The sequence below is a fragment of the Dendrobates tinctorius genome, unplaced genomic scaffold, assembly GCF_039654945.1.
Source record: "Dendrobates tinctorius isolate UK_male_01 unplaced genomic scaffold, ASM3965494v1 ptg000032l, whole genome shotgun sequence".
Classification (NCBI taxonomy): domain Eukaryota; kingdom Metazoa; phylum Chordata; class Amphibia; order Anura; family Dendrobatidae; genus Dendrobates; species Dendrobates tinctorius.
This window is the reverse complement of record NW_027361700.1, coordinates 19,820,359-19,844,373: the sequence shown is the minus strand read 5'-3', so window position 1 is coordinate 19,844,373 and position 24,015 is coordinate 19,820,359. Positions and strand designations below refer to the sequence as shown.

Sequence of the window (24,015 nt, the reverse complement as noted above, 5' to 3'; positions counted from 1 at the left end):
GGTTTTGTAGGGCTATGATGCGCAGCTGTGCTCTGTGGGTACTGGATAGGAGTCCCTAAATAAATTGCTATTTAATAGTCTGTCACCATCTTTCACACTGTCTCGGTCAATCTGCTTTATGGTTCGCAGCGCCTCCTGCAGGTTAAGAGCATAGTCCCGTATACTGTCCTGCGCTCTCTGCTTACACCCAAAGAATCTCATTTTTATTTCAGCTGCAGTGCGAGTGTCAAAGGTGCTTCTTAGCTTAGCCAGAATCGTTTTAACAGTCTCTTTATCAGTGTCCTGCCAGGCTTTTACTTCCCTTTGCGCTGCACCAATTAGCTGCCCAATAAGGATGTTCACTTTCTGGCTTTCAGACAGAGGATACACCTCAAACAAACTGCACAGTCTCTCTTTAAATTCACTCAGGGTATGTGACTCCCCTGAGTACTGCAGTAACCAGGCTGCTCCCGGTATATAGGGCATGGCAGCGGCATTATGGGGACTGCTGTGATGGGAGCTTGTTCCTGCTGCGCTCTGGAAGCGACGCTGGCTGCTGGATTCTGTGGTGCCATTGGGGCCGCAGCTGCGCTGGTCCCTGCATCTTGCGGCGCTGTGGGGGGTGCGGTGGCGTTCACCGCGGCATCTTCTCTTGCCTCAGACATTCTCCTCCCCCCTAGTTAACGTTGGCCAGGCCCTGTGTTGCGCTGGCTTACCGGTCGCCGCTCCGCAGGCTGGATGATCGGGGGACGCCGGGACAGCAGGCCTCTGCTCCTCACTTCCCGCACGCTGTTCTCCTCCCGCGCAGCACTTCACTTTTCGCACTCTCTGTCAGGCTCCGCCCACAACGGCCCACCCCTTTGACTTCCCGCGCGCGTCAAGCGGCGGGCAATGGCGGCAAATGCACAATAAGTCCACGGCACACAACACAGTCTCTGACACACAGGACCCGGGGACACCGGGTTTATTAATTCCTGTTTGTGACGCCAAAATGGATCGCCCGCCAGGGCAGTAGGGTTACTCGGTAACGGGCCGGTATCTCAGAGGGATGTGTCACAGTAGCGGTGACCCGGTCTGTGGCCCTGGGCGTCCATGCAAAAGGGAAAACGTGGCTGAATAAAGTTTATAGATGGATGATACGTGACGCCACCTGTGGTGCTCGGCGATGAAGGGGTTAAGCAGACGCTGCAAGCAGATCCTCTGGGACAGATGGTATAAGGCAGCAAGATGTAATAGCTCCCCACAGGTAGAGCTGTAGTCCCAGGGCATTGGGAATAGGTGTTGAGGAAAAGGGTGCAGTGTTAGGCATAGAGATGTAGCAGTGCTGAAGGGGTTGCAGGAAGAAGGCAATGACACAACAGGGTGCAGTTTCCTTTACCTTTACTTTGCTTTGTAAGTGCAGTCCAAGATCCAGATTACAGATGGAACAGGAGTTGGCCAGCCTGGAAGCAACTCAGGAATCTCTCTATGCAGATGGGTTGTGTAGTCTCCTTTCTAGCGCTTATCTCAGGTACATGTGTAGTAAGGGCCAGATTGGGAGGTGGTCCACTGCTTACCGCGAACCAACGACACAGATACCAGACGGAGGTGGATTTTGGTTGCAACAGGTCCGAGTTTATTGGCCGTCCTCCTGACGACCGTAGCCATACACCACAGCTCCTTTACAGCTCTCCGTATTCAGGCCCGGGTACCTTCGCCTTCCTTCAGTCGTAGTGACGTTCCTCGCAGATCTTTTGCTGGGGCTGCCCTAGGCCTATCTACCGCCAGCGCTACACCAGTCCAAGGTCGTCGTCCAATCGGTACCGCCGGAGCCTCATCTGTCCTGCGGTTCTTTGTGTCAGGAAGAGACAGTCAGGGGGGTGGCCCTATCAGTCCCCTGGTCGAGCTCTCCACCGTTGTCAGTTCTCCGTACTGATTCTTCTCCTCCTGAGCTCCTGTTCTATTTATCCCCCTCCTCGGGAATTTCACTCCTGGGTTCCTATCTCCCCACCCCCCCTATGACTAAGCGGTTTCTAAAGCCCTAAGCTGCTGTCAAGTCCTGAACTACGCTGCCCCTGCCATCTTGTGGTCAAATCTAGGTACTGCACTTTTCCATCTTCCCCAGCTGTTTCCCTTCTGTCATTACAAACATCCGTCTACTGTGCACAAACCATCCCTTCTCCCTTCAGTCAAGTCCGTCCATCAAGTCACCTTCCCCACACTCGCCCTTCCTTTGTCTATTGTCGTCCCGACAATCGTACTCCCTACCTTCCTCGTCCTAAAGCTTGCCCACTGTCTGTTGTCAGACCGGTTGTCGGGCCAAACCCGCCACACGCGGGGGACCAAACCAAACCGGGAGCACCATGCTCCGAGCAGCCTACTGCTACTCGCCGGCGTGCACGCCACGTGACAACTTCTTTCAGGTTGGCTAGGTCCACGCGGACTACTCTATGGCGTGTACCTCCCACTTCTCTCCCCTTCTGTTACCCTCAACTGTCCGGAACACCATGACTGAGGCCTTTTGCCTACCAGGTCATCGTTAGCGCCTGCCTATCCTTTTGGGGTGTCCGTGGTGTTGGGGACCTGACTGACGGACCACTGTCTGGTTCCCTCTCTTCCGTCTTATCGTCCTTCAATTTTTAAAAAGAGTCATGGTCAGCGTTTTTATCCTACCCTGTACCCGAGACCTGTTGCTCATTCTTATACATATTACACATTAAACCAACTTTTGGTATACCGTATATACAGCTACCTTTGTTTTAATGACACTATGAGTAACTCAACAGGAGTAACCCCTTTTTTTCTTTAAACGTAACACTTCAAAACAGAACATGAGTACTCCCCCTTCCTTTTACACCAACACTTCCCCGCATCCCTGCTATGTCAGGAGCAAGTAATAAACATCAAAACACATCCCTTATCTTGGACGTCGAACTGTCCTCTGGCCTGCACAACGGTGCATCGAAATCCCGGTAGTCCGGGCCATGTCCTGATAGCCGGTGTCTCGCCAGTAGCAAGGGGCTCCACAGCCGTCGAGCTCCCGGGATGCTGGGAGTGTCTCTGGGGGCCCTTTTTTACGGGGGCTCATGGCCTTCGGGTTCGGCGACCACTGTTACCGCATAATAGCCACGGGGACAGTACTCCTTATAATAGGACACTAAGTCCCCCTCCCGCAAAGCCCGGTAGTGACGGATGGAAGTCACATTAATGTATACCTTTTGGCCGGTTGCGAGGTCCCGAATGAACCCGTATCCCTTCTCCAGGTTGGTGTATACAAGCCGCCCGGTGGACCGTGGAGCCGCCATACCAGCATCTCCTTTCTCGTGGAGCAGGCCCCAGATCTCCAGCTCTCTGGCCTTCTTCTCAATGACCTCCGCAACCCAAACGGAGGGTCTAGTGTAAGCCGCGGAGTTCGGTGGGCGGGATGCGGTCGGGGTCGAGAGCGGTGCACAGGCGGCCACAGATTCTTTCGGCCCAGCAGCAGCTGGGGCCGGGCGACGGGCAGGGGCAGCCGCGGGTCCCGGTTAGTAGGCCGCAGAGCCCAACAAGTAGGCCGCAGCTGGAACCGTGAGCAAGGCAGGAGCGGCCGTGGGTGCTGCCGGGTAGGCCGCGGACAGTGCCGCGAGTGAACCAGAGGCGGCCACGGAGCAGGCCGCAGCCAGGGCCGAAGATGGAGAAGTGGTACTGTCAGCAAGGGGGCCACGGAGACAGACGGCCCAGCCTCCACGGCGGACTGGAGCAAGGTCGCGGCAATGGCAGACCGAGACAGGTAGGCCGCCGCCGGGGTGTGAAGTGCGGCAGGGGTGGACGCTGGTCTGCTCCACGTCGGCGACGTGGGCCGGAGCGCCGCCAGACACGGCGGCTCGGGGTCATTGACGAGGGCGTTGGTCGGCCCTGCGGGGGCCACAGAGTCATCGGGCGCATGGAGTGTGGGAGCGGGACCTGCTTGCGGGGCAGCCGGCCAAGCCGGGGGGACGCTCACCTTCCTCGGCGCCGCGGCTCCCTCGAGGCAGTTCCACCACTCTCCCAGGGGTCGGTGCAGGGAGTCGCTGATCTCCGCTGCTCCTCCGCAGCTTCCGGTCCCGTCATTGGAGGTCCACTGCTGTTCTTCATCCCACCGTACGGCACGACCAGCCTCCAGGCCCGATAGCTCCGCAGGTGGGGGGTTGGTAACAGTTCCCCCCGGCGGCTGCCCCGGATAGTCAAATTCAGCGCCAACCTCCTCCTGCCCGGCGGTCACCAGCGCTGGAGAGGCATAGAGTCTTTTTCGGGTTTTCCTCTGATGATTCCAAACACTGTCCCAATTTGTATTCCACTCGGGAACCATCTTGCAAAGTTTCTTTCCCGTTCTGGATCTTCTGATGAAAGCCAATGATCCGGAATAAAGTCTCAGGTTTGTAATCCACAGGTAAAGCAACTCGAGTTCTTTTGGGTACTTCTGTTGCAGGCTTGCCGCTGAAGGTGGAGTATTGGCGGCGGCGATCCTGCCGACTACGCCAAATGTAGTAAGGGCCAGATTGGGGGTTGGTCCACTGCTTACCGCGACCAGACGACACAGACACCAGACGGAGGTGGATTTTGGTTGCAACAGGTCGAGTTTATTGGCCGTCCTCCTGACAACCGTAGCCATACACCGCAGCTCCTTTACAGCTCTCCGTATTCAGGCCCAGGTACCTTCACCTTCCTTCAGTCATAGTGACGTTCCTCGCGGATCTTTTGCTGGGGCTGCCCTAGGCCTATCTACCGCCAACGCTTCACCAGTCCGAGGTCGTCATCTAAATCGGTACCCTGGGGCCTCATCTGTCCTGCGGTTCTTTGTGTCAGGGCCACCCCCCTGACTGTCCCTTCCTATCAGTCCCCTGGTCGAGCTCTCCACCGTTGTCAGTTCTCCGTACTGATTCTTCTCCTTCTGAGCTCCTCCCGGGACTAGCGCACTCTGGAACCCACTCCTGTTCTATTTATCCCCTCCTCGGGAATTTCCCTCCTGGGTTCCTATCTCCCCGCCCCCCAAGACGAAGCGGTTTCTAAAGCCCTAAGCTGCTGTCAAGTCCTGAACTACGCTCCCCCTACCATCTTGTGGTCAAATCTAGGTACTGCACTCCTTTTCCATCTTCCCCAGCTGTTTCCCTTCTGTCATTACAAACATCCGTCTACAGTGCACAAACCATCCCTTCTCCCTTCAGTCAAGTCCGTCCGTCAAGTCACCTTACCCACACTTGCAGTACTGAGTTACACTGAAGTTCCTCTTGCTTGCTCTCTCTTAGAACCCTGTTATGAATGGGTCACCGAGGAGAAAAAAAGGGCAAAACAAGCTAAGCCCCAGAAAACCAGAGAGGTTGGTAACTATGCAGATTGCAGAACCCTGATCTTATCACACAACTAGCAGTAGCCATGGAGCGTGCCTACGATGTTCCTAGACGCCTCGTCACGGCCGGAGAACTACATGAGCCTAAAGCAAGAAAAGGGAAAACTAACTGCCCCAGAGCAGACCCCAAAGGAATAGATAGCCCCCACACATGTATTGATGGTGAAACAAGATGAAGGTACAAACACAGGCAGGAAAATACGCTGAGCAAATGATGGGGCCCAAACTAACTAGACAGGAAAGGAAAGATACTGTCTGCAACCTGCAAAAACCCTACAAAAATAATGTCCAACACTTCTGATAGCAAAATTAACCCTGAAGTCACTAGACTTCTCCCACTATATCAGCACTCTGAAATATTCTGAGACAGAGCAAGAGAGACCGAACTAGTAAGGGACAAAAAGCCAATTGGCAAAATACTGATAAATAAGAGTGGAAATTCAGCTCAGCCCCCAGCAGGGGCTGGCTGACCACACCAAAAAACTGAATAGACCAACAAAATCAAGTGTGAACATTAGCAGAAAAACTTAGCTTTAGATGACTGGAACAGAGCTGAAAACCAAGAGCTGACAAGCCAGAAGGAATCATCAGCAACTGAATAGGGCGTCGGCTGTCTTAAATCCAATCTGAGAATCCCGAGATCCAATCATCATCCCCATCCTCAGGTGGCAGATCTCCACCGATCAAACCAGCCGCACCACCTCCCGACACCACCAGAGGGAGTTCAGAAGGGGAACCTGAGAATGAACTCACAACAGAACCCCCTCGTATGGCAGACAGCTGTAGCCTCCTTCTGGCTCACACGTTGCTGTTGTGCCTCTGAGTCTTATGTGGGAACAGAGCATTTACAGCTTCCTATTCCTTCGTTTTCTGCTGCAGGAACATCAGTATCCATACAACCTCGGAGACCAGACTCCGGACCATGCGCTATGCTAGAAGTGAGCCTGAACTCTGCTCAATCCTCCAGCTCTTCTCCTCTCGTCCACACACTTTGCCCTCCTCACACAAACTAACTAAACTTCCCCTTCCTGGCCCCCAGAGAGCAGTTCTTCCCCCAGTTTTGGTTCAGAGCTCCCTCTGCTGGCCTGGAGTGGGAACTGTGCTGTGTGTTGTATTTACCTGACAGAGAGACACTTTATTGCTTCCAAGCATGACATCACACTCCCTAGGAGGACGGTAATGCCACTGTGGCGACCATACTCCTGGGGGCGCCACACATGGACTGGCCATCGGCTCTTCTGACCAGAGCGTGACAGATTGTATGGATCCGACCATCTCCAGTCCCCATGTACTCCTCCAATCCTGCAGAGGAGCTTGTAACAGGAATGCAGCAATGTCTCTAATCTGAACTGTCAATTTTCAGGCGTGCACCGCCCTTGACAAGCATAAAGCTAGGAGACAGAGGAGCGGTGTGCTCCTGAAAACAATATTAGAGCAATGCTTTAGATCAGAATTCGGTACTTAAAAAAAGTTTACTATATAAAAAGCTAGCTGAAGAGTCCGGCGCTGCCCGGGCATAGTGACTAACTGTGGTTAGTTATAACAAATTATAATTATCCTCCATCCCATAGTCCCGTGCCCATATACCCATCATACATATCCACGATCCCATAGGCCCGTGCCCATATACCCATCATACATATTCGCCATCCTATAGTCGAGTGCCCATATACCCATCACACATCCTCCATCCCATAGTCCCGTGCTCATATACCCATCACACATCCTCCATCCCATAGTCCCGTGCCCATATGCCCATCATACATATCCTCCATCCCATAGTCCAGTGCCCATAAACCCATCACACATCCTCCATCTCATAGTCAACCATTATGACACCATAATGAGCTTGCAACCTATGATGACATCAGCGTCGCCATGGCAACCATTGTGACATCATAATGAGGGGCGGGGCTTGATACGCACACACTGTTTCCCCATTATGTAGATAGGGGCATTATGACATCATAATGAGGGGCGGGGCTTGACGCACACACACTTTTTCCCCAGTATATAGATAGGGGCAAAATTGTTTGGTGAATTGGAACGCGCGGGGTTAAAATTTCGCCTCACAACATAGCTTAGGATGCTCTCGGGGTCCAGACGTGTGACAATGCCAAATTTTATGGCTGTAGCTGCGACGGTGCGGATGCCTATCCCGGACACACACACACACACACACATACATACATACACACTTTGAGCTTTATATATTAGATGATAGTAAAATGCACTCCCATCGATAGGGAATGGATCGGAGGTGTGCATCCAAGACCTTCGCTACATTTAGATGGTAAGGTTCTTAGTGGTTGCACTTCCAGTGATCGAGAAGTAATCCCTATCCTATGGATACGGGGGAACTTCTAATCTTGGCACATCCCCTTTAAGTGAAGTGTGAACATTTAGGCCAGTTTCCCAGATCCTTGAATCATGATCTGAACCCATCACGGTACGTGGAGACCTATCCAAGACTAAAAAGTCTCATAGATCAGGAGACCTACAGTTGTGGCCAAAAGTATTGACACCCCGGCAATTCTGTCAGATAATACTCAGTTTCTTCCTGAAAATGATTGCAAACACAAATTCTTTGGTATTATTATCTTCATTTAATTTGTCTTAAATGAAAAAACACGAAAGAGAATGAAGCAAAAAGCAAAACATTGATCATTTCACACAAAACTCCAAAAATGGGCCAGACAAAAGTATTGGCACCCTCAGCCTAATACTTGGTTGCACAACCTTTAGCCAAAATAACTGCGACCAACCACTTCCGGTAACCATCAATGAGTTTCTTACAATGCTCTGCTGGAATTTTAGACCATTCTTCTTTGGCAAACTGCTCCAGGTCCCTGATATTTGAAGGGTGCCTTCTCCAAACTGCCATTTTTACATCTCTCCACAGGTGTTCTATGGGATTCAGGTCTGGACTCATTGCTGTCCACCTTAGAAGTCTCCAGTGCTTTCTCTCAAACCATTTTCTAGTGCTTTTTGAAGTGTGTTTTGGGTCATTGTCCTGCTGGAAGACCCATGACCTCTGAGGGAGACCCAGCTTTCTCACACTGGGCCCTACATTATGCTGCAAAATTTGTTGGTAGTCTTCTGACTTCATAATGCCATGCACTCGGTCAAGCAGTTCAGTGCCAGAGGCAGCAAAGCGACCCCAAAACATCAGGGAACCTCCGCCATGTTTGACTGTAGGGACTGTATTCTTTTCATTGAATGCCTCTTTTTTTCTCCTGTAAACTCTATGTTGATGCCTTTGCCCAAAAAGCTCTACTTTTGTCTCATCAGACCAGAGAACATTCTTCCAAAACATTTTAGGCTTTTTCAGGTAAGTTTTGGCAAACTCCAGCCTGGCTTGTTTATGTCTCGGGGTAAGAAGTGGGGTCTTCCTGGGTCTCCTACCATGCAGTCCCTTTTCATTCAGACGCCGACGGATAGTACGGGTTGACACTGTTGTACCCTCGGACTGCAGGGCAGCTTGAACTTGCTTGGATGTTAGTCGAGGTTCTTTATCCAACATCCGCACAATCTTGCGTTGAAATCTCTTGTCAATTTTTCTTTTCCGTCCACATCTAGGGAGGTTAGCCACAGTGCCATGGGCTTTAAACTTCTTGATGACACTGCGCACGGTAGACACAGGAACATTCAGGTCTTTGGAGATGGACTTGTAGCCTTGAGACTGCTCATCCTTCCTCACAATTTGGTTTCTCAAGTCCTCAGACAGTTCTTTGGTCTTCTTTCTTTTCTCCATGCTCAATGTGGTACACACAAGGACACAGGACAGAGGTTGAGTCAACTTTAATCCATGTCAACTGGCTGCAAGTGTGATTTAGTTATTGCCAACACCTGTTAGGTGCCACAGGTAAGTTACAGGTGCTGTTAATTACACAAATTAGAGAAGCATCACATGATTTTTCGAACAGTGCCAATACTTTTGTCCACCCTCTTTTTTATGTTTGGTGTGGAATTATATCCAATTTGGCTTTAGGAATATTCTTTTTGTGTTTTTTCATTTAAGACAAATTAAATGAAGATAATTATACCAAAGAATTTGTGTTTGCAATCATTTTCAGGAAGAAACTGAGTATTATCTGACAGAATTGCAGGGGTGTCAATACTTTTGGACACAACTGTATGGCCTTTCTGTACACAGACCATAATTGATAGATGGGATTCACAGTTCACACAGTCTTTGTGGCTTTTCCACTGTGAAAAGTCTGTAGTTAATTCTATTCTTTGGGGAAGTGAAAATATGCAGCATAAATTGACTTGTTGTGGGTTAAAAATCTAACACCGAGGGTCAATGGATGGATGAGATGTGGTAAAATGTCATCTGCAATGCTTCCGCTGTAATACGATGGGGATTTTCCATGTGTAAATTTCAACAAGAAAAACGGCTGTGTATCCGATACCCAATGTGAATATACCCTTAACACCAAAATGCGTGTTCCATGAATGCTCACATTTATTATCCTCCATCTACAGGATCAGAATGGCTAATTAATAAAACAAATTAAAGAACATAAAACTATAATTACACCTGTTTCATCTGGTAGACAGAGCAGCCAACCATTCATTTCACGGGGAATTTTCTGACCTATTTAAAGTGGACTTGTCAGCACAAATTAACAGTTGAATGTTGCATCAAACCCACCTATGTGCCATGTCAGCCATATGTTCTTGAATTTATTTTCCATCCTTGGCAGCTACTTGCTAATGGCGCTGGCTATTTTTGAAAGGGAGAGAAAGGAGACAGATTTAGCAGGCAGTCTAGTAGAGATAAAAGAAAGATGAATCTAATATCTGTTTGATTTACGTGCCCATCCACCCTTTTTTTTATCCAAATAAATAAATAATTTTGTTATAGTTTATTTTCTGATGAGGAGCTAAACGTCCCCATATACACAGGCTATTTATAACATTCTGGCCGCCTGCAGCCCCCACTAGGGGGACCTATTCACTGCTCCACGGTTCCAAGAAAAAAAAAAAAAATCAGACTCCTAATTCTAAAAATTGACTAACAAGTTTAACAATGAAAATTGTGTATTAGTTGCCATCAAGAGCCATGTTATTGCACAAAGTGTACAGTATGTTAGTATATACTTTTAGGGACCATCAATTTGCATTTTTATGGCAGTCACTTTAGCACTGCCTTTGTAAGGCACTTTAGTCTGTGCAAATGTTCATGCTGATGGAATTGAGAGCTAAGATCCCGACCTAATGACTGGGGTCGGAGAAGCTCCAATATGGGTCATGGAAACCATATGTTTCAGTCAACAGAGACTTGGGGTCCTGGATGTCAACACAGTTGCAGCCAGGGACCTCTTGCATGTTGATAGGTTGCCATGGCAGTTGGGGCCTAACTAGTCTGACACTGACGTGAGCCTACATGCTGAACCTAATAGGCAGTCTCTCAGTATAAGGCCACGTTCACACATTCAGTATTTGGTCAGTATTTTACCTCAGTATTTGTAAGCCAAAACCAGGAGTGGAACAGTCAGAGGAAAAGTATAATAGAAACACATCATCACTTCTGGATTTATCGCCCACTCCTGGTTTTGGCTTACAGATACTGAGGTAAAAAAAACCTCACCAAATACTGAATGTGTGCATGTGGCCTTATACTCCCAAGCAGAATAATCTATATTACATAAGGGCAGTGTGTTATATCAGACAGTAGTGTTGTCAAGATCCCTTGTTGCGCCGATAAATACTGTAAAAAGTTTAATGAAGTGTTTTGAAAACTATAAAGCCATAAAAAAAGCTAAAAAGCAAGCTTAGAATAGCTGTTTTTTGTTGATCACCAAAAGTAATGAATAAGGTCAAATGTACCCAAAAACTGTGCTGATTCTGAGATTGTGTTTTTCGTGACATATTGTACTTTATAATAGCGGTAAAATTTCTTCGATATGACTTGCGTTTATTTGTGAAAAAAATGGAAATTTGGCTAAAATTTCACAATTTTCAAACGTTTCATTTTTATGCCCTTAAATCAGAGCGTCATATCGCACAAAATAGTTAATAAATAACATGACCCACATGTCTACTTTACATCAGCACAATTTTGGAACCACATTTTTTTTTTTGTTAGGAAGTTATAAGGGTTAAAAGTTCTCCAGCAAATTTTCATTTTTTCAACAAATTTTACAAAACCATTTTTTTAGGGACCACATCACATTTGAAGTCACTTTGAGGGGTCTATATGAAAGAAAATACCCAAAAGTGACACCATTCTAAAAACTGCACCCCTCAAGGTGCTCAAAACCACATTAAAGAAGTTTATTAACCCTTCAGGTACTTCACAAGAATTTTTGGGAATGTGGAAGGAAAAAATAAACATTTAATTTTCTTTCACATTAATTTTCCTTTAGACTTAATATTTTTTACTTCTCCAAGGGTAACAGGAAAAAATGGACTATACATTTTGTTGCGCAATGTCTCCTGAGCATGCCGATACCCCATATTTGGGGGAAATCTACTGTTTGGGCACACAGCAGGGCTCAAAAGGGAAGAAGTGCCATTTGACTTTTTGAATGTAAACTGTGCTGGAATAATTAGAGGTTGCCATGTCGTGTTTGGAGAGCCCCTAATGTACCTAAACAGTGGAAACAAGTGACACCACTTTGGAAACTAGACCCCTTATGGAACTTATCTAGATGTGTATTGAGCACCTTGAACCCACAGGTGCTTCACATAAGTTTATAGGGTAGAGCCATGGATATAAAATAAAACCCATTTTTCCCAAATAAAAGTTTTAAGCTCCAAATTTTGGGTTTACATAAGGGTAAAAGAAGAAATTGCACCAATCAATTTGTTGTGCAATTTCTCCCAAGTACATCGATACCCAATATGTGGAGGAAAACAACTGTTTGGGCGCATGGCAGGGCTTGGAAATAAAGGAGCGCCATTTGACTTTTGGAATGCAAAATTTGATGGAATAATTAGCGGACGTCATGTCGCGTTTGCAGAGCCCCTGATGTGCCTAAACAGTGGAAACCCCCACAAGTGACACTATTTTGGAAACAAGACCCCTTATGGAACTTGTCTAGATGTGTATTGAGCACCTTGACCCCACAGGTGCTTCACATAAGCTTATAGCGTAGAGCTGTGGAAATAAAAACAAAACAAAAAAAAAACATCTTTCCCAAATAAATCTTTTTTCGCTCCATATTTTGCATTTTCATAAGGGTAACAGGAAAAATTGTTTCATACAATTTGTTGTGCAATTTCTCCTGAGCACGCTGATACCCCAAATGTGGGGGACTACTACTGTTTTGGCACACGGCAGGGTTTGGAAGGGAAGGAGCACCATTTGACTTTTCAATGCAAAATTTGATGGAATAATTAGCGGATGCCATGTCGCATTTGAAGAGCCCATGATGTGCCTAAACAGTGGAAACCCCCCACAAGTGACACAATTTTGGAAACTAGACCCCTTTGGGACCTTATCTAGATGTGTATTGAGCACCTTGAACCCCCAGGTGCTTCACAGAAGTTTATAACGTTAAGCCATGAAAATATTTAAAAAAAAATATCAAATTTTTCCCACAAAAATCTTTTATAGCTACAAATTTTGTATTTTCACAAGCGCAAAAGGAGCAAGTGGACCCCAGAGTTTGTTGTCCAATTTCTCCTGAGTTCACCGATCCCCCATATTTTGTCAAAAACTACTTTTGAGGCACAGTTCAAAGCTCAGAAGGGAAGTAGCGCCATATTACAGTGCTGATTTTCCTGCACTTGTTTGAGGGTGCCACGTTACATTGACAGAGCCTCTGAGGTGCCAGAACAGCAGAACCCCCATAAGTGACCCCATTTTACCAATTAAACCTCTCAATGAATTCATCTAAGGGTCCAGTGATTTTATTGACACCTCAGGAGTGTCGCAAACTTTTATACCACTGGGCAGTGATGAAAAAATAATTTACATTTATACCACCAAGATTGTGTGTTAGCCCCAAGTTTTACATTTTCACACTGCGAAATGGGTAAAAATGTCACCAGTTTGTCCCATAATTTCTTCTGAATGTAGAAATACCCCATACGTGGCTGAACAGTACTACTTTGCCATACGGAGTGAATCAGGAGGGACAGAGCGCTATTTGCCTCCTGGAGTGCAGATTTTCCTAGACTAGTTTGTGGATTCCATATACAGAGCCCCTAAGTGCTAGTAAAGCAGAATCCCCCCTCAAGTGACCCCATTTTGGAAATTATAACCCTTTGGGAATTTATCTACAGATCTAGTGATGATTTTTACTCCATGGGTGTTTTCCAGAAACAGGCAGCAGTGGATGTTGCTGAGTGAAAATTGCAAACTGACGTTGTAGTGACCAGTATGTTGTAGTGACCAGTATGCCATAGGGACCAGTAAGTTGCAGTCACCAGTACATTGTGCCCAGCTCATGCTTCCATGCACCTGTAAATTAGGTGGGCTCTCATCACTAGAGAAATGCCAAACATGTGGGCACTATATGTTGTTTAGGCACACTGGGGCTCATAAGGGAGTGGGGTATTTGGATTTGGGAGCGGAGGATTTGCTGAATTTCTTTTGGCAGATGAGGAGCCATTTCGCTTTTCCAGAGCATTTGTGCTACCAGTAACGTGGAAGCCCCCTATATTTGTTAATAGAAGACAGACCTTAGTTGGAAATTTTTTTGTGGATTGAGTGGAAGCTTTTAATGGGAATATTTTTTACGTAACGTTTGGGATCACATTTATCCGGCGCTCTACGCTGACTACTTTGGGGTTTTCATCTAAATCTTTGAGTGATGTGGTTCAGATAAAACCTTGGATAGATCCATTCACTATAGTCAGGCAGCATATTTACTCTGGACTCCATCTGGCCTCTGTTCCTTGGTGTCCTTTTCAGACGTGCACAAAACTGTGGCCAACGGCACTTTCATGCAATCCTAAAAAGACGGATACCGCCGAATTGCAGGTCAGACGGAATCCACAATGCCTCCATCTGCCTCATTATAGGGAATCTTCAGCTAGAGGTTCTGTTTGAATCACCTATTTCAGAGATTTACAAGGAAACCCCAATGTAAGCTCTTAGAGCAGAATAAATGTGCGCCGATTCTTACTGCGATCTTTGGGAGGCAGAATGAGAAAATCAACAGCATGTGAAGAATTGGTTTTATGTATTTTTTATGCCATTCCTCATGTGGTATAAGTGATTAGGCGACTTTATTCTTTGGGTTGGTGCGATTACAGCGATACCAGATACCAGGTTTTTATGTTTGACTGCTGTCACACAGTAAAAGACTTTTTTATCGCGAAAACTAGTTTTTGCATCATCATATTTTAAAAGCTACAATTTTTTTATATTTCGACCGAAGCCACCTTCCCTGCAGGACCCGGACAGACTCCGTGGCCATCCTGGTGCCAGGGGTCTCCATGGAGACCATCAAGACATTGCGATGAGATTGCGATGTGCTGATGGAAGCGCACAGTCTTGTGAGGGCTTATCCTTTGCGTGACGAGCTGACGTTTCTATTGGTACCATTTTCAGTCACATGACATTTTTTGATCGCTTTATACATTACTATATTACATCAGATCGCTGATCTGATAATCTGCACTGCAGAATATTAGATCAGGATCTGACAGGCAGGCAAGGAGTCATGACGGCGCCTGCTCTCAGCAGGCGCTCACAAGCCACCTTCCCTGCAGGACCCGGACAGACTCCGTGGCCATCCTGGTGCCAGGGGTCTCCATGGAGACCATCAAGACATTGCGATGAGATTGCGATGTGCTGATGGAAGCGCACAGGGAGCCCCCTCCCTGTGCGATGCTTCTCTATGCCGCTGTCACTACTGAGTGGCATTAGAGGGGTTAAATGTCCATGATTGGTGCAAGCACCGATCGTGGGTGTTGCTGTGTGGTGTCAGCTGTCACATACAGCTGACACCCGCACGTGATCGCCACGGCGCTCAGCGTGAGGCTGCATGATCGTGCCGCCGTACTAGTACTGATCTGGGTACGAACGCACCTCCTGCAGATCAGTACTAGTATGGCGCATGTCCCTAAGGGGTTAAAGTACAACTGACCTCTTCATCAGAAGGCAACAAGACTTGCCCTATATTGCGCTCTTTTGTCCTTCCAGCCTATAATCAAAAGACTACTTTGGCAGAAAAAAGTTATGACCCTTGGAATGTGACAATAAAAGAATGGAAAGTAATATACACTGCTCAAAAAATAAAGGGAACACTGAAATATCACATCCTAGATATCACTGAATAAAATATTCTAGTTGCAAATCTTTATTCATTACACAGTGGAATTCGTTGAGAACAATAAAACATAAAAATTATCAATGTAAATTAAAATTAATATCTCATGGAGGTTTGGATTTGGAATGATTCTCAAAATCAAAGTGTATAATCAAATTCTAGGATGATCCAACTTCAGTGTAAATGCCTCAGGAGAACAAAATGATGCTCAGTAGTGCGTGTGGCCTCCACGTGCCTGTATGACATCCCTACAATGCTTGGGCATGGTCCTGATGAAGCGGCGGATGTTCTCCTGAGGGATTTCCTCCCAGACCTGGATTAAAGCATCAGTCAACTCCTGGACAGTCCGTGGTGCAACGTGGCGTTGGTGGATGGAACGAGACATGATGTCCCAGATGCGCTTGACTGGATTCTGGTCTGGGGAACAGGCAGGTCAGTCCATACCATCAATGCCTGCATCATGCAGGAACTGCAGACATACTTCAGCCACATGAGGCATAGCATTGTCACGCATCAGAAGGAATGTAGGGCTGCCCACTGCACCTGCTTATGGTCTCACAATGGGTCTGAGGATCTCCTCCAGGTACCTAATGGCAGTCAAGGTACCACTGACTAGCACATGGAGGGCTCTGCAGCCTCCAAAGAAATGCCTTCCACACAATTACTGACCCACTGCCAAGCCAGTCATGCTGGAGGATGTTGCAGGCAGTGGAACATTCTCCACGGCATCTCCAGACTCTGTCACATATGCTCAGTGTGAACCAGTAAAAGGACAAAAGGTAGGGGGCACAGCTGAAGGGCATATAATATCAGAGATTAAATAAACATGGGTGCTGCATAATGCGTGGAAATAAACAGAAAAATTAGAGAAAAAGATCGATGCATAAAAAAGTGCACACCCATGTGTAAAAATATGTATAGACCGTGATACGTAAGAAAGTGTATAAACAATTCATGGGAAGCTGTGGTCAGCAGCAATACGCATGTGGCTCCCCACATCACCTTTGGTCCCGGGACCACAGTCCCATTTGCCTTGCTATCCCCGACACCCTGACATGTGCTCTCCTGGTTGGTGACTTGCTGGCTATTTCAGTCCTAAGCCTTACCTTGGTGCTTTCTTCTATGCAGGTTATTTTCATTTTAGGGGGTACTCCCTTTTCATAGGGGCACCATCTTTACAGGTATCTCATGCAAATACTCTGATCTCATACAGGGCTCTGTCTCTCTTTTTTTCCTTCTGGGGACGCCCAGATTGGCACTATTTCTGCAAGTATTCAGGATTCATATATATACCACTTTGTCTTGGAGATTCTTGTTTCACCCATATTATATTATATTGTGGTGTGCTATATTGCTGCTTTATGGGACCTATGTGATGTGTTTTGTCTTTTTAATTGATTTTATTGTGGTTTGTTTTGTCTACTAATAAAAATTGTTTATACACTTTCTTACGTATCATGGTCTATACATATTTTTACTCATGGGTGTGCGCTTTTTTTGTGCATGAATCTCTTTCTCTAATTGTTCTCAGTGTGAACCAGCTCTCATCTGTGAAGCGCACAGGGCACCAATGTCAAACCTGCCAATCTTGGTGTTCTATGGCAAATGCCAATGGACCTGCACGTTGTTGGGCTGTAAGAACAACATCCACTTGTGGATGTCGGGTCCTCATACCACCTTCATGGAGTCTGTTTATGACAGTTTGAGCAGACACGTGGATGTTAGTGGCCTGCTGCAGGTCATTTTGCAGGGCCCTGGCACTACTCTTCTTGTTCTTTCTTGCACAACGGAGGAGGTAGCTGTTCTGCTGCTGGACTATTGCCCTACCAACTGCCCCCTCCATGTCTCCTGGTATCTACTCCATACTCTGGACACTACGCTGACAGACACAGCAATCCTTCTTGCGACAGCTTGCATTTATGTGCTATCCTGGGTGAGCTGCACTACCTGAGCAACTTCTGTGGGCTGTAGCCACAGTCTCATGCTACTGTACCATACATCTAGGGGTGAGAGCAATGACAAAATGCAAAAGTGACCAAACCAACAGCCAAAAAAGATGAGAACAGAGAAATGGTCTGTGGTCACCACCTGCAGGACCACACCTTTATAGGGGTTGTGTTTTCTAATTGCCCATCATTTCTACCTGTTGTTTGTTCCATTTGCACAACAGCAGTAGAAACTGATTCACAAATGGTGTTGCTTCATAACTGGATTTCATAGAAGTGTGATTGACTTGGAGTTACATTTTGTGGTTTAAGTGTTCCTTTTATTTTTTTGAGCAGTGTATATGTATACACTGATATATACACAGTGACTCAGTGGACAGCCTTGCAGCGCTGGAGTCCTGGGTTCAAATTCCACCAAGGACAACATCTGCAAGGAGTTTGTATGTTCTTCCCATATTTGCATGGCTTTCCTCCGAGTTCTCGTGTTTCCTCCCAAAAACAAACTGAAAGGGAATCTTTATTGTGAGCCCCAATGGAGACAGTGCCAATAATGCCTGAAACGTGCTGTGGAATTAATGGTGCTATATACATGAGGAAAATAAATAAATGTATATACACTGTATATATAGATCCAGTAAGCTCCCCCTAGTGGCAGCTACAGCCAGGCTGTATTTTATCTTTTACTTTGATCTCTATTTAGGGAATTTGGAGCTAACAAACAGAAAAAATTAACTCTTGACAGCTATAAAGATATATTATAAGCGGAGTTAAACAGTAATCCTTACAGATAGGTAATGACTAATCATTTTGACGGCAAAAACTGCATCCCACTGACGGATCTTCTAACAATACAGTTCTCTATAGATCACTAGTCCTTGTATAATTTCATGTGTTGCTGATGGTCGGAGTCATTTTGCTTGGTTTATACAGCAATTCTGTTATTGGGGAGTTGCAGAAACTGCAATTACAACAGTATCAGAAAGGGGGCAGTCAAGAGGTATGATGTAATTTCATAAGTGTACAATAATGTAAAAATTGCAAAATAAAGCATTATTAATTATAGAAATGAAAAGCTGAGAAAAACCTCCTGTGAACGGTGGCTAATTTTGCCTTGACAATAGCCCACCCTGTAATTTATTATAACCTCTTAACAAGGCATCTGGCAATAATTGCTATGGGAAACAGCCGCCGAGACGGAATAGAGAAGATACAAGGGACAGATATTGAAAAGGAGAGGCTGAGAATGGCACCTATGGAAAGGAACAGGAAAGATGTATTTTAGTGCTGCTAATTAGATTCAGGGTCTGTCTGCACCCAAAAAAAAACCCTTTTAGGCCAGGTTTATGCTAGGTGTTAGTTTTTCAAATGGATTTCTATACTGAAATCTGCATTGGTACTGCATCAAATATTTGTGCATATTTTCTGCTCTTATTCATGTGTTTTTATTTGCATTTTTTTGCAGGACTGCCCACAAAACAATGGCAGACCAGCAGTTTAAGCTGAAGATTTAGGGTGTGTGCACACGCTGCGGATTCTGCTGCGGATCCGCAGCGGTTTTGGCCCTGCAGGTCCGCAGCAGTTTCTGCTGCATTATACAGTACCAGTGTAGGGAAGGTGACCTGACGGACGGACTAGTCAGAGTGAAGAAGGAAAGGTTTGCACAGTGTAGGTAGGTGTCAGTTATTACAGTGGGGAAACAGCTAGGAAAGTGTAGTGGACGTGCAGTACCTGGGTTGACCATTAGATGGCAGGGAGGAGTGTGAGCAAAGGACTTGACAACAGCTTAGGGCTTTAGAAACCGTTGGTCATGGGGGCGGGGTTACAGTGACAGGGGACCGGGAGTGCTATAAATACTGAGGGAGGGTTCCAGTCCCCAGGGGGAGCTCCAGTGACAGGAGGACTGCGACAGGCTGTGAGGAGAATCTAAACCAGGGGGACTGAGGAGAGAGAACATCAGGGGGGTGGTCCTGACAGGAAGAACCGCAGAAGGGACGAGGCACTGGGTGTGAGACACCATATTTGACACGACGACTGATCAGTGGAAGCGCTGTTGGTTTACGGGCCTAAGGCGGCCACAGTGACGGACCTGTCAGGAGTGTTGAAGAGTGAGGAGGGGACGGTGTGTGCATACACGTCCCCCAGTGTAACGTGCGGTGTGTAAGAAGCGGCCCTGGAAACGGAGGGCCGTGAGGTAAAGAAAGTGCGGTGTACTGCAGAGGCCGTCAGACGGACGGCGAGTGAAATAAACTTGGACCTTGTTGCACCCAGAATCTGCCTCCATCGTGTCTCTGTTTTATCTCTGCGCGGTAAGAAGAGGGACCACCCCCCACCGACCCCTACACCCTTTTAGCCTATGGAAAATGAAATCCGCAGTGCACACTGTGCAGAATTTTCCACGTGGATTTGCTGCGGTTTCAAATCCGCAGAAAGAATTGACATGTCAATTCTTTGTGCGGATTCCGCTGCGGTTTGCCACCTGCTCCATTGTAGAGATGTGAAACCGCAGAGCAATCCACCGAAAAACCGCAGGTCTTTTAACCTGCGGATTTTGCTAAATCCGTGCGGAAAAATCCACAGATCATTCCGCAGCGTGTGCACACACCCTTATGGTCCCTGGTGAGATGAATGGGTGAAATCCACATCAGTAATTGACAAGCAGAGGATTTAAAATATTCTAGACACAAAAAAACGCAGCATCTAGATGAGATTATGGTAACACTCGTCTACTTTGCTGGTGCTGTAAAATGAAAAAGATTTTCCGTGTGTAAAATACACAACGAATACCTCCATAGGTGAACCTAGCATTAGGGCTGATCCACATAGGACAGAAATGCTGTGGATTTTCATGTGCAGATTTACGTATGTAAAATCTGCGGTGGATTACAGTACCAAGTATTTGGATAAAATATTACGAAATCTCATCTCCCTGCTTCAAAATCTTTTTTTGCCTTTGAAACTGATTTTTTGGGAAGATTTTAGAAACCACTGTTGGGCAATTTCTGTGGCACATTTTAACTTTTCAGTATAGAGGAGCTGAAATCTGCTGTAAATCTCCAGCTGAGTCTTCACACAGATTTGAGACACATTTTTCCACTGAGTGTGGACTTTCTTCTAGGAGTCATGGATGTGACGCAGAATGGCCGCTTGCATTGCTATGGATCTTGCCATTCAAGAAGGCTCATCCTTATTTTTTTTTCCTATGTAGAACTCACGGGAAATAGTTTGTAAGTTGCTTATTTCCGTGACAGTACCAAAAGTCTATGGAAAATTTCCGATGCATATTAACACAGTTGTGAAAACCTCATTCACCAATATCCTTGAGAGTAATAGAGCTGCGCAAACTCTTTCGACAGGTTCATATTTAGTGCTGGCTCTGCATCAAAGATCTGATTTATCTATGTAAAAAATTAAAAATACCCAGAAATATCCCAATGACAGCGTTTATGTTCTGGTCTATGCAATCTGGAATAGATAATGTATTTTTAAGCATCTGAGAAACGAATCGTTTCTTCACACAGGGTGATGCTTATAGACATGAAGACCATGGTCAGATCATGCATCTGTCTGCACGCGTCTTAGGGCTCATCCATACCTGTTCCAATCGCCTTCATGATTGAAATAGCTAGTATAAACCGTATGATTACCCCCAAATACTGAACCTCTGTGTGCACCACTAATGCACTTCATACATGAAGACCTAGCAGTCAGAGGTTACTGGAGGACAACCAGTTGTCACCTCTACAGGTAGCAGGTCATAGTCTGCAGATTAGCAGGACAATAGAGAGAAACTAAATTTCGGACGGCCTCTGGCTATAATTCTGATCATTCAAGTGCACGCTGGCTCAGTGGTTAGCACTGCAGCCTTGGGGTCCTAGGTTCAAATCCCACCAAGGACAACATCTGCAAGGAGTTTGTAAGTTCTCCCCGTGTTTGTGTGGGTTTCCTCCCACATTCCAAAGACATACTGATAGGGAATCTAGATTGTGAGCCCCATCGGGGGCAGTGCCAACAATGTCAGCAAAGCGCTGTGGAGTGAATGGTGCTATATAAATGAGTAAAATAAATATTCAGTGGGTTACCCCACAACAAAACTACCTGTAGATATTTTATAAAAATATGTAATGAGAGACCCCCCCAAAAAAAAAGTCTCGCAAAGGTCTCCAAAATATTGTCTGTTCAGTGATGAGAAATTCATCCCCTAAAACACTGTGTCCAATTTCAACTTTAACAATTTGAAAGCTAAGCGCTCCTCTTTGTAAATTTTACACAATTAAAAGTGCAAAATATTGGACTGTGGTGCCTCCTTGTGGTCATAACAAGAATTTTATGTCCTGGGTCTATGCCTCAAAAACTAGCACAATTAGTCTCAGATTGTTAGAAGCTTCCTCAAAGAGTTTCACTGTTTTTGAAAGTATAATAAAATGTAATTATATATATTATATTTATGAAAAAAAGGCTAAGAAAAAAATGCGAAAAAACACCCCTTTTCTGCTCTATGGTTTAGAAAAAGAAAACAGAAGTGGTATGGCTGCATTCATAACTATAAAGTTATTGCAATATTTAACCAGCACTTAAAACACCATAAAAATCTATGGAAAAATTGCCTTTTTTGTACCCCAAAATAGTACCAATAAAAAGTACATCTCATGCCTCCATAATCATGCCCTCATATTTTACACAGTATTTTTACAATGCGAAACCGTAAAAAAACTCACTGCATACATCTGAGATGGAATTGCGCTGTCCAGCAAAATCATGGTAAGATGCACTCACAATATATAAATCAATATCTATCTATCCCATATCCCATATCTATCCCATATCTATCTATCTCATATCTATCCCATATCTATCTATCTATCTATCTATCCCATATCTATCTATCTATCTATCCCATATCTATATATCATCTATCTACTAGCTGAAGAGCCCGGCGCTGCCCGGGCATAGTAACTAACTGTGGTTAGTTATAACAAATTATAATTATCCTCCATCCCATAGTCCCGTGCCCATATACCCATCATACATATCCACGATCCCATAGTCCCGTACCCATATACCCATCATACATATCCTCCATCCCATAGTCGAGTGCCCATATACCCATCACACATCCTCCATCCTATAGTCCCATGCCCATATACCCATCATACATCCTCCATCCCATAGTCCCATGCCCATATACCCATCATACATATTCGCCATCCCATAGTCGAGTGCCCATAAACCCATCACACATCCTTCATCTCATAGTCCCATGCCCATATACCCATCATACATATTCGCCATCCCATAGTCGAGTGCCCATAAACCCATCACACATCCTTCATCTCATAGTCCCATGCCCATATACCCATCATACATATCCTCCATCCCATAGTCCCGTGCCCATATACCCATCATACATATCCTCCATCCCATAGTCCAGTGCCCATATACCCATCACATATCCTCCATCCCAAAGTCCCGTGCCCATATACCCGTCATACATATCCTCCATCCCATAGTCCCGTGCCCATATACCCATCACACATCCTCCATCCCATAGTCCAGTGCCCATATACCCATCACACATCCTCCCATGCCCATATACCCATCATACATATCCTCCATCCCATAGTCCAGTGCACATATACCCATCATACATATCCTCCATCCCATAGTCCCGTGCCCATATACCCATCACACATCCTCCATCCCATAGTCCCATGCCCATATACCCATCACACATACTTCATCTAATAGTCCCATGCCCATATACCCATCATACATATCCTCCATCCCATAGTCCCGTGCCCATATACTCATCATACATCCTCCATCCCATAGTCCCGTGCCCATATACCCATCATACATATCCTCCATCCCATAGTCCCGTACCCATATACCCATCACACATCCTCCATCCCATAGTCCCATGCCCATATACCCATCACACATCCTCCATCCCATAGTCCCATGCCCATAATACATATTCGCCATCCCATAGTCGAGTGCCCATATACCCATCACACATCCTTCATCTCATAGTCCAGTGCCCATATACCCATCACACATCCTCCATCCCATAGTCCCGTGCCCATATACCCATCATACATATCCTCCATCCCATAGTCCCGTACCCATATACCCATCACACATCCTCCATCCCATAGTCCCATGCCCATATACCCATCACACATCCTCCATCCCATAGTCCCATGCCCATAATACATATTCGCCATCCCATAGTCGAGTGCCCATATACCCATCACACATCCTTCATCTCATAGTCCAGTGCCCATATACCCATCACACATCCTCCATCCCATAGTCCCGTGCCCATATACCCGTCATACATATCCTCCATCCCATAGTCCAGTGCCCATATACCAGTCATACATATCCTCCATCCCTTAGTCCAGTGCCCATATACCCGTCATACATATCCTCCATCCCATAGTCCAGTGCCCATATACCCATCATACATATCCTCCATCCCATAGTCGAGTGCCCATATACCCATCACACATCC

At 46.0% G+C, this 24,015-nt stretch overlaps 1 protein-coding gene across 5 annotated transcripts in view; it reads right to left on the bottom strand.

Annotated features, from left to right (window-relative positions):
* Positions 1-24,015, bottom strand: part of CDK12 (cyclin dependent kinase 12) — a 322,745-nt gene that overhangs the window by 131,634 nt on the left and 167,096 nt on the right. For 4 of the 5 annotated variants that reach the window (XR_012231595.1, XR_012231597.1, XR_012231596.1 and 1 more), the window contains exon 14: positions 9,981-10,052. Coding sequence is in view for 1 of the 5 variants with exons in the window: in XM_073572557.1 (XP_073428658.1) it covers positions 10,033-10,052 (20 nt within the window). In the remaining 4 variants the exon portion in view is untranslated. Of the gene's footprint in view, positions 1-9,767; positions 10,053-24,015 lie in introns of those variants that run through there. The other variant, XM_073572557.1, reaches the window with a different exon arrangement.